Raw genomic sequence first — 12,154 nt, forward strand, 5'->3', positions numbered from 1 at the left:
ATAGGTAGTCCGCCCGAGCGTTGCGCTCCCTGTAAATGTGATAGCAATCAAATTTTTCAAAGGCATCTGTTAGTCTGAGAGCCTCATCCAGTATATGTCTCAAAGAGAAAGCAGAGCATGTTGATTTTCTGTTGAGCCAGTTGCATACAATTTTTGAATCTCCAAACAATTGTAGTTTTGTGCATCTTTTCTCATGTGCAAAGGATATGAGGTGTTTGGCAGTGGTGAGCTCGGCATAATTGTTTGTGCCCCGTCCCAGATGTATTTGGAGCATGAAACAGTGGTTTTCTCTGAGGTAGAGGAGGGCTCCTCCCCCACAGCCTTCCTCTTGCGCTGAGCCATCAAAGTAAGCCCAGGGGTAGGATTTATCGATGAGTTCCGGGGATATAGACCGGGGTGGGGCTTGTGGAGGATCATCGGGAATGAGTGCGAGGTCTGCAAGGATATGGGCAATTATGACAGGCCAGAAAGGAGGTTTTTGATCAAATATCGCATGGTTCCTAGCTAGCCAGATGGACCAGCACATAAGTAGGGGAATGTTCCTGTCTTTCCCAGAGTGCTGCTCCTGCCAGTTTCTCCAGGCATCGACGATGGATAGGCCATGCCATTGATGGAGGGAAGGGGAGCGTGAAGAGAGGAGGGACCATTGTTCACATACTACCTGGCAGGACAGGAAGAGATGTTTAGTGTCTTCCTCATTGCTTCTGCACAAATGGCACCAGAAAAGTCCATGGAAGGATCGTTTTTTTAAGTTTGCACCAGTGGGTATTTTGCTGCAGCGGATGGCCCACATGAGCATACGCGTTCTAGGTGCTGCTTTTAGATGCCATATAGCTCTCCACCACTGCTGTGTGATTTTGGGCTGATATGGTTGCATGAGCTGTTGATATCCATCCTTCGGAGTATATGATCCATTTTTTGCTAGTGCCCATACAATCTCGTCTTCTTCCTCCGTGATTCTTATGTGTGCTTGTGTGAGGGCCTTAGTATAAGACTCCCATTCCTGCCTCCATTGCTCCGGGATGTGGAGATCTAGCTGTGTCTTCCAGGTCTGTTGTAGAAAACTGGAGTTTTCTTGATCTGCAATATGTGCAATATGAGTGACACCCTGATCCATTAGATGTTCTGTGAGCTGCCCAGATAGCCGATGAGCATTTCCAGATCCTATCGAGGGGTCTATACCAATGCGGACAGAGTTCCCCTGATGTATTCTCCATGTTAGTCCCTCCCGAATTAGGGGAAGGGAGTTGAGAACTGCTTTCCAGATGATTGAGTGTCTTCCACTTCCCCTATGTTCCCTGCGAATCCAGCTGAAAATGCTTTCCGGAGCAATGTATTTTTCCATAACTACTTGTTTCCAGAGACTCTGGGATGTGAGAAGTTGCCATCCAAGTTTTGCTGCCTGAGCTTTTGCAAATAAATCTAGCCTTTTTATACCCCAGCCTCCCCATTTCTTAGGCTTTGCAATGGTGTCCCATTATACCCAGGCAAAGAGGTTTCCCTGTTTGTTCCCCTTCCATAGGAATCTGCAGCATATTTTTTGTAGCCTGGATAAGATTCCTCTTGGTATCCAGGCCAGAGACATACAGTATACAGGTGTAGCTTCCAGCACAGCTTTTATAAGAGTGAGTCTACCTGCCCTTGTGAGATATCTATTGTACCAAGCATTTAATCTCTTCTCCACCTTTGTGATTAGCCATATCCAGTCAGCTATTTTGTATCCTCCATGTTTCACTCGGAAGCCCAGATATTTCAGCCCTTCCTCCATAGGGTGAATTTGGAAGGGGAATCGATTTTTTGTGTAGATGATCTCTTGCTGTGAACAACCTGTCGCTGTTAAGGTGGATTTTTGAACATTTATTATCATACCTGTGGCCTTCTGGAAGAGATCAAAGACTAGTTGTAAAGTTGATGTGTCAGCCATGCTTCCGTTTAAGAAGATGAGCACATCATCCACGAACAGAAGGTGAGTGAGGGAGCAGTTGTCCGTAATTTTGATCCCTTTGATTCTGCCTCTCCTGTGTTCAGATGCAATCAGCCTGCTTAGCCCTTCCATAATGAGAAGGAACAGAAGGGGGGATAGGGGGCATCCTTGCCGGAGGCCTCTTTCGGCAGTGAAGAAGGGGGAGGGGGAGCCATTTAGGAGGACACTGAACGGCACATCAGAGATACAACTCATGATCCTCTTAATGAACAGGAAGGGGAAGCCCAAATGGGTGAGAAGCATTCGGATGTATAGTAAATTTGCCCTATCGAAAGCCTTGGAGAGGTCAACTTTGAGGATCATTCCTTTCAATTTCATGCTCTGTAATGAGTGAAGAAGCTCTTGGGCAGTGCCTATAGCTTCATGTATCTGGCGACGATGGAGGAAAGCAAATTGTTCAGAGGATATATTGGCAGAGAGGATGGGCTTGAGCCTGTTTGCAAGAATTTTGGCCAAGATCTTGTAGAGACAGTTACAGAGCGAGATAGGCCGAAAATCATTGAAGGATTCCGGCTTGTCGGATTTGGGGATGAGGGCAATGAAAGTGGCTTTGATGGCTGAGGGGACTGATCCAGTGTGGCTGCAATGATTGATTACTTTGAGGATGTCTTGGCCTAGCAGCTCGAAAAAGGCTAGATAGAACTCAATGGTCCAGCCGTCAGGTCCCGGGCTCTTGTCCTTTTGGAAGCCCTGATGGTAGCTTCCAGCTCTTCCAAAGTAATGTCTTTTGTAAGCTCCTCTCCATCCTCATCATCCAAAAATATGGGAAAGAGTTCTGCCACTCTCATGATTTTTAATAGACTTGCTTCTCCCGGGGCCTTGTATATGTTTCTGAGATGTGAGGAGGCCAGGTAGGCAAGTTCTCCAAGATTGCTGACCTATTGTCCTTGTCCATCTTGCAGCTCCCAGATAGTGTTGATCGCTTTCCGACCATTTGCAAAGCGGTGGTAAAACTTTGTATTCTCATCCCCTTCCTTGAGCCAAATGGCTCTGCTCCTTAGTCTCCAGCTATCCTCACGGTCTCTGAGGACTTGTGTTCTCCTATTAATGAGGCCTTCATACATGGATTTCTGGTCTGGGGAGATGAAGGTTCCTTCTGAGTGGGTTTCAAGAACCTCGATAGCTTGTTCAGTAAGAGATATCATTCGATCATCCTCTTTTCTCTTCACTTTGGCCCAATCTCTTGAAAGTAATTTGATTTTGGAGAGGTTCCTTACAAAGCTTGTGGCTGGGTCTGCATCCTCAGGGATTGGATTTTCTTTCCAGAAATCAGATATTAATTTGATATATGAGGGGTCTCGGAGCCAAGTGGAATTAAACTTGTAAGGGGCCTTGGGGGCCTGTTGTCTTGAGCCCATTTCCAGATATATAGGTCTATGGTCCGAGATCCCGCCACTTCCAACCCATTGCCTAGATCTGGGATGATTGTTGTGGAGCACCTCCTTAATGATAAAGCGGTCCAGCCTCCTAGCAAGGCTTTGGTCCCCAGTTCGGTTGTTCTTCCATGTGTGTTGAATTTTGGCCGAAGGGATATCTATCCAATGGTGATCCTCGAGCAGCTGCCCAAAGAAGTCAGAGAGGGGATCGATTTGAGCCATATGTCCCCAAGATTCAGAGAAACCCATAGAGAAATTCAAATCTCCTCCCAATATAGTGTTCCCGGCTTGGAGGAGAGGGGAGCTGAAGAGCTTTTGCCAAAAGTGCTCCCTGTTAAGACAGGGTCCATAGACATTGATGATTCTAAGATTTTCCTCTAGATCTTTTGAGTATATGTCCGCACCCAAAAAACCCCCTCCACCCCAGATATTCTTTAGGTTTATGGAACTGTTCTTAAACCCAATAGCAATGCCCCCTGAACGGCCAGATACATCGATGGCGGATAAGGTCCAGCCTGGCAGCCATGATTCTAGGATGGAGGTGACAGAGTCTGCTTTGCATAGGGTTTCTTGTAATAAGATGATGTCCACCGGGACCGAGAGTAGGAGACGCTTCAGGGCCAATTTTTTTTCCGGGCTGGCCAACCCTCTGCAGTTGAAGGATAGAATTTTCATGGAGGGGGGTGGGGGAGGGTGTCCTGTGCTCTAAGAACCCTATCAAGAGTGTGTTGTCTGCCTTGGAGGATGTCGTCCCCCGCTTTTTTCTGTGCTTTAGAGAACGAAGAAGGTCGGCTGCGCCCTTGCTTGGGCGAGAGGATAAAGGACTCCACCAACAGCCCAATGGAGTCTGTCACTTTCAGCTTGGAGGTCGAGGGGTGGAGTACCTCAGCGAAGAGTTTGCCGATGGGGAGGGCGAAGGAAAAGAGGGGGGGGGGGGGAAGAGGGAAGAGAGGAGAGGTGGGTAAGCCCGATGGCTTTGGGATGGGGCAAGACAAATATAGCGAGCCGGGAGGGGGATGGGGCGGACGGGCGACCTTTACCAGGTCAAGTGCGGACGGGGAAGAGGGAGGGGGAATCCTGATAGGGGGGGGATGCCAGGGGAAGATAAACTCAATGATGCAAGAAGAGAAGTAGAGACATTCAAAAGAGAAGACGTACCCGATGAGAAGACTGCTCCTTTTGCAGCCTTTGAACGCGTCAGTGGAGGAGAAGGAGGCCGGGTCGAGTTCGATGCTTGCTTCTTGCGGCGAGGTGCTGGAGGCGCTTCCACCGTGTCAGAGGTAATGTTGTGCTCCGTCCTTGGTGCCACCGCTGCGGGAGGGTCAGGTAGACCTTCTGTAGTGGGCGGGTCCTGACCTGTGGCTTGCTGCTGGGTTTTCTGGAGGAGGGGCAGTCCTTGTAAAGATGACCCACCTGATGACATCTTCTGCAGCGATAAGGGATACCCTCATAGTCGAGCTTCTGTTTCCTTGAAGAGGATTTCCATTGAATGGTGATATTTTCCGGCACACCCCCCCTGGTATCCATGTGCACAAGTATCCTAGCATACGCCATCGAGCCCGTCGAGATGTAGGATTTGTCAGATTCCATGAATGTGCCAAGAGAGTTCCCAATTCTCCTGAAGATGTCTTCGGACCAATACTGGAGAGGCAAGCCCGGAAGTCTGACCCAGACTGGCCCAATTCCCAGTAGTTCCGTCTCCGGGTCAAAGAGGGGCGTCCAGCGCTTGAGGAGGACCAGGGATTTTTCAAAATGCCAGAATGATGAAAGTACCCAGCTCGTGTGGTCCGCCCTTGTGAACCTTAGTGCGAACCATCCTCGCACGAAAGTCTGGACAGATGGGATGTCCGCTAGATATTGGCCCCAAATCTCCGTGGCCCATTGCTTCAGTTTTGTCGCTGTGATATGTCTTCCCCGAATCCGGCCAACAAGGACACGGTCCGCCAAATCCATAGCGTCCCCCCACTGAATATCTTCTTCAAGCCTCAGGAAAACGTCCTCGGCTCTGGATCTGAAGCAGCGTTGTTTCTTTGAGGGGCGGGAGGACATGCGGCCCAGGATATCAGGTGCCTGTGAGCCCGCTGGGTGGGGGGGAATAGGAGGGGGGGGTGAGGGAATGACCCAGGGGTGGGGATGGCCTCCGGGAGAGGGGGGATAGCGTGATAGCTGCCAGAGGGGACGGGGGGGGCGATGGGAGGGTTAGGGTCAGCTAGGGGAGGGTTTTCCACGGGATGGGCAGGGATCTCCACGGGATTTGCAGGGAAATGGGAATGGGAGGGTAAACCGGCAGATGGGGAGCGGCGTCGATCGGGGAGGTCTGTAAACAATCCGCAAGGAAACCGAGAGAAGCCGGGGAGGGGACAACAAAAGAGTTCTAGGAGGAGGGCTCGCCAGGGAAAAGTGAAGAGGGGAGAGACGGGTCGATAGATGGAGAGAGATTCTCTAGGCTGGCAGACATATTTCCACTGTGCAGACCCCCAGAAGATGTGAACGTGGAACGCCAGATGGAGCTTTCCGCCAGCGGGGAATCCGAGTAATCCACCTCTTCAGAGTCCATGTCGACAGCTGCTTGAACCCTCCTCGAAACCTGGTAACCGCCTTGGGTCGGCACCGACAGTGGGGGAGACCGTTAGGGTTATGCAAGTGGAGCAGCAGATGCACAGGTCGATCTCGCAGGCTGGAGAGAAAGCGACTGCCTCCGTTAGCTGTCGGCGGATCCGATTGTCTAAGCGTCGTTCCGATGGGTGAAAGAGAGCCGGAGACCAGGTAAAAAACTAGGGTAAAAAACGGGGGAGCGGGGGTAAAGAGTGGTGAGGAGCCGCGGGTCGAGAGGGATAAACCCCGGCACAGGGATCAAAAAGGGAGTACGGGGGTGAGGTGGCTACAGGGCCGTAGAACGGCCTGTAACCCCTAACATGATGGTGTCGTCATCCCATGTCGCAGAGCCGAAACCCCGATCCTCCTTCATATCCATATATATATATATATATATATATATATATATATATATATATATAATATATATATATATATATATATATATATAGATATATATATATATATATATATATTATATATAATATATATATATATATATATATATATATATATATATTATATATATATATATATATGAGCATGATATACATGGAGAGAGATAAGCTTTTCATAGTAAAATATTTGTTTTTTTTGCAAAATTAAATTTTTTGTTATTTTTCAAAGTTGGAGAAGTAATACTTCAATTGCTTTTTGCGGACACGTGTTCACATAAGTTATTTTCCAACTATTTAAATAAATTGAAAATCCAAGAGTACCCTTTTGAAGAGGACTTGCAAATGAAGATAGTGGTATTTTTTGAAATTTTTTCGTTGTGTTTATTTTTATGATATTTATTTTTTATTCAACATCTCTAAAATTGTTAAAAAAAAATTATGTTATCATGTCATGTAGAAACCTTATTAAATTTAATACTAATATGAAAAATTATTATTATTATTAAAATAAATTATGAAATCAGATATTAATATAAAAAAAATAATATTAATATATTTAATCTTATTATTAAATTTATTAATTTTGAATTAATATAATATTATTAAATTTAATATAATATAAAAATGTTGATATTATAATATATACCAACACAACCACATTGATAAATATGGTTGATATACACCATAGGCATCAACAAAAGAGTCATTAACACAAAAAGAGTCATACAAGGTCACTCAATATCTTGATTTTATTTAACCTATTTTTTTTATAAATTTAACGTAATAAAATACATAATATTTTTAAAATCCTGAAGTAATCATAACCTAAAGCTATCTTTAAAGAAATAAAACTAAACAATTTCAATTGGAAGGCATGAAGCCCTTTATGTATCTTTGATGGAGGTAGATGGAACATTAATATTTTAGAAAAATTTAGATAATATTTCCATGGAAAATGATCAATTCCGTCTGGGTGAATTTACAACACACATTTGAGATGTTGCATTTAAAATATGTATTATATCAAAAAATTAAATTGTTATACAACATCAAAATTTAAAAATTATTTAAACATGATATTTTAATTGTCAAAGTATTTTAAAAATTTTGAAATATAGATGAGAGAGAGTGGAAGAGAAGGGTAAGAGGGGGAGAGGGCGACATAAAGATGGAGAGAGGAAGAGTAGGAGAGAGTCTCTAAGAAAGAGATGGAGTTGTTGGAAAATATAGGGAAGGAAGGAGTTCAAGACATATAATGAGAGAAAGGTGGAGAGACAAAGAGGCAGTGACAAGAGACAAATGGAGAGAGAGTGTTTATGTGGTGGGGTGAGATAGAAAGTTAAAGAAGGAGAGACAGAGAAAAGGGGGGGAGAGGATGAGAGAGGGAGGAAGATAATCAACAGAATTGTAGGATGAAGTCTATCTATCTATCTATATATATATATATATAATATATATATATATATATATATTATATATATATATATATATAGGGAGAGAGAGAGAGAGAGAGAGAGAGTGAATGCCGAGGGGAAGAGGCAGATGGAGGTGGGAGATAAAGGAAGAGAGAGAGGACTTGAGAGTGAGAGAGAGAGGGATGGATTTGGAGGGGGGAGAGAGAGAGGTAAGAAGAAAGATATATAGAGAGATAAAGGTGGAGATAAAGAGAGTGGGAGTGACAACGAAGATGGTATTAGAGAGAGGGAGTGACAAGGGAGATGAAGAGAGAGGGAGAGAGGAGAGTAGGAGGGAAGAGAGATAGAAGGGAAAACAAAGGGAGAGAAGGGGAAGAGAGAGAGGGAGAGGGAGGGAGATATAGATAAATATGGAGAAACAATGTGTATGTTTGTGGGGTGATATCAAGAGATGAAGAATGAGAGATAGAGGGACATAGAGATATAGATGGAAGGAGGGGAGAGGGAAGAAGAGAGAGATAAAGGGAGAGAGGGAGAGATAGATAGATATGAAGAGAGAGAGATTGTGTGTGTCTGGGGGGGTGAGATAGATAGATAAAAAAGGAAAGATAGACAGAGATATCGATATAGATGGAGCAAGGAGAGAAAGGGAAGAAAATTGTTTGAACCAGATGCATTGATTTTAGTTCAGTTGCTGATTTCTAATCCTATTTGTTTTCTTGCGTTAGATGCATTGATTTTTCTGTAGATGTTGATTTCTAATTCTATTTCATTTCTTGCATTAGATGCATTAATTTAATAGCACATTTTAATTTCTAATCTTTTTTTATTTAGCTTACATTAGATGCATTGATTTCAGTGTATATGTTGATTCGTAATCCTATTTGATTTCTAACACTATATTCATTGGTTTCATTGTAGATGTTGATTTCTAATCCTATTTGATTACTTGAAACATCAGATGCATAGATTTCAGCGTAAAGGTTGATTTCTAATCCTTTTTATTTTTTTTACTAGACGCATTGATTTTAGTGTAGATGTTAATTTTTCATCCTATTTCATTGCTTGCATTAGATGCTTTGATTTCAGTGAAGATGTTTATTTATAATTTGAGATTATCTAGAAAAGGTTGGTCACAATGCATGTTGTTAATAAGCTTTTTGTGCTTACACTAAAATCAGTGCACAATGTTCAACTAATTACCATGAAATAAATGTACATCATATATCTAGTTACATCAGTTTGATGTAACTAGATATATTATGTACATTTATTTCATGGTAATTAGTTGAACATTGTGCACTGATTTTAGTGTAAGCACAAAAAACGTATTAACAACATGCATTGTGACTAACCTTTTGTAGATAACCTCAAACAAAATAAAATCAAATAGAATGTGTATTTGCAACTTTTGCATCTCCACATCTTTTAAAATTGAATCTATAACTTATTTCAATCATATTTGAGTTTTTGAAAATTGAATCAAACTTATTTTCATCATAAGGTATTGATTGAAATACTTGGATAACTATTGAAAATTTAGGAATGTTGATAACATTATATAAAATTATAGAAATGTTGTCATATATTGTTTTTTGACCTATATATTAAATTTCAATATGATTGACTTATATCATGTTATGACTAACCTCTTCTAGATAATCTCAAAATAAATAATGTTGAATAAAACCTATTTGTTGTTTACATGACATCTTTTAAAATTGAATAAAACTTATTCCAATCCTATTTGTGTTTTTTAATTGAACCTTGAGATAAGAAATTGATTGAAATACTTAAAATCGTCGTGCATGAAATGGTATATTGGTGGGTCACAATATTTTTCATATATATATATATATATATATATAATATATATATATATCTATATATATATATATATATATATATATATATATATATATATATATATTATATATATATATATATATATATATATATATATATATATATATATATATATATTATAATATGGATAAATTTATAATTCAAATATTTTATTTTTAAAATTGAATTGAAATAACATACATGTTCATCAAACTAAAAGACACTTTCTACGAGCCAAGATAAAGCATGATTGAAATTCTTTCCATGTTCAATATTAAATTGATACATGATATATTTTAGTTAATTTTTAGTATCAAAGTGACTTGCATCATAACAAAAGATTGTACTTATTTTCTTAGTCTATGAAACTCGAAATCAAAATTGAACATATATTTTCCTTATAAAAGTTATAATATATAGAAAATTGTTTAAATTAGAAAAACAATTTTAACACATCCATAAAATTCAAAAATTAACGAGAATCCATAAATAATATTAATACAAATCCATAAACCGAAATAGTGAATACATGTATCACTAAACTATCCATAGGAAAATATATACAAATTACAAATATCACATGAACATCCATAAACTGAAATAATAAGCATCCATAAACTAAAATAATGTCCATGATGTAAATCCATAAACTGTCCATGCATGAAAATATACAAAGTCTGTATCACATGTGAATGTGACCTAAGAAATGAGCCTAAAAATATAAAAATGATGATACTCTAAGTACCACCACAACTCCTATGTGAGTTTCACCTTGTAATGTAAGTGTCCATAAGCTGGTACTACAATATAACACATTCAAATTCAAACTAATTAGATACTTATTTGTACAAAATAAACATTATGGAAATAAATTATTTTCAGCCACATTTTTAATTACATATACATGAATCTACTAACCTTAGTCAAGGCCAAATGCAAGTTAGATATAATGGGGTCTGATGAATTTGGGTTTGGTGCTCCCCTGCCTGTGGCTCAATGATTGGAGCCTACGTCAATGGCCCTACATTGTCAATGCCTCTAAACCCAACATCCCACTCATGTCTCCACATAACAGCAGAATAAACAACACTCTGCATATGGGCTTGTGTACACAATGGCAAGGAAAAATTATAATTAGTCTACAAATTAATTAGCATATATGTGTAACTTAAAAAAAGAAAATGTTGAAATATTAGAAATCAATTTTTTTACCTCAATTGTTGGTCGATGTGATTTTACATAGTGACCCTCCCCCACATTAGTGAACATATGAGGTGGAGGTGGAGGTGGAGGTGGAGGAGAATCCATGGAAATATGCTTTGGTGGATGATGCCCTAGCTAATCAAATACCCCATTCGATGACCTCATAAGCTCATCCATGTAGCTGGGATGTGTATACATGTTATCATGAACTTATTAATATAGATGAAATCTAATACAAGCTAGAAATTAATATAAATAATTCTACATAACGTAACTACCTCCTCCATCATTTACCCACTTTCACCAGTTTACTCGGGGTAAACATGAGTTGAGGGTCAATATGATAAGACTCAACCTCCTATATGACCTTAAGGAAATGGAATAAAAGACTTAGGACCTTACTAACTTCCCTCAGTTGTCAAAGGACCTCCAAGAGCTACCTAATCCCTCTAGGTGTCCAACCCTAAGATAACTCTATCTTTCACTAGCCTAGAGCTTCAGTCACTCCCTTGACAAGGCCTCGAAGGGATTGTAAGGCTTCAGTCGCTACCACAGGCATGCTTCCCAATGAATTTCCAATGAGTTCTATGCTAGCGACCCTGAATTATGAGCCTCTTTTTTAGGGCTAAGACTCAAGCCTCTACCAAAAACTCAGTGAAACTTCTTGAAATGATAAATAACATAGGAAAAAAATCCTCTAAACCAAAAACATGAACAAGGAATTTACCTGACCCCTCCCAACCAGGACAGACATTCCCTAAAACACATGGTAAAAATGGAACCTACATTTTATGAATGCATATCTAAACATAGGGATCTTAAACTTATCTTAGGTTTAACAAGAAGGACTAATGTCTTATCACAATAGCTATCATAGCACCAATTAGGTCATGCATTCATTAACCAGACATTCATTGATTAAAATGTGATAAGATGAATACTTAGATATTTCATATAACCATGCTTATAACCATCATATAATGAGGTAGATAACAATGATAGAACAACCATTAAATCGACATAAAAAAAAAGTGTAATTACTCATCAAAGACAAGAGAAACTTAGCTCTTATTAACCATGTGCAAAAGTCAACCAAGTTAGGGACTTCCACATACCACTCAACCATAGATTGGGTTGAACAAATTGTTTCTTTCATCCAATCACCCCCGTGCCATATTCAAGCATAAATGTGGGATCTAATGGGATAAACCAATCCAACAACCAAGTAAATACATAGGTTAAATGACTGACACCCTCACCATAATGTGATCTCATCTAAACCAATCCCAAGATCATGAAACCCAACCAATTTTGGATGCCTCAAAATTCCTTCACCAT

The 12,154-nt window shown here is 40.4% G+C and overlaps 1 protein-coding gene across 1 annotated transcript; it reads right to left on the minus strand.

Annotated features, from left to right (window-relative positions):
- Positions 1-2,862: 2,862 nt before the first annotated feature.
- On the minus strand, positions 2,863-3,582 carry LOC149225918 (uncharacterized). Its single transcript, XM_089380044.1, has one exon. The coding sequence runs from the start codon at positions 3,580-3,582 to the stop codon at positions 2,863-2,865; it is 720 nt and encodes a 239-aa protein (XP_089236170.1).
- Between the last annotated feature and the right edge of the window lie 8,572 nt (positions 3,583-12,154).

The sequence above is a fragment of the Pinus tabuliformis genome, chromosome J, assembly GCF_031772625.1.
Source record: "Pinus tabuliformis cultivar Carrire ecotype Pingquan chromosome J, CPIR1, whole genome shotgun sequence".
NCBI classification, from domain to species: domain Eukaryota; kingdom Viridiplantae; phylum Streptophyta; class Pinopsida; order Pinales; family Pinaceae; genus Pinus; species Pinus tabuliformis.

Bases quoted from the DNA above. Each gene is read 5' to 3' on its own strand.
- LOC149225918 (XM_089380044.1), bottom strand. From the start codon at position 3,582: ATGGCTCAAATCGATCCCCTCTCTGACTTCTTTGGGCAGCTGCTCGAG.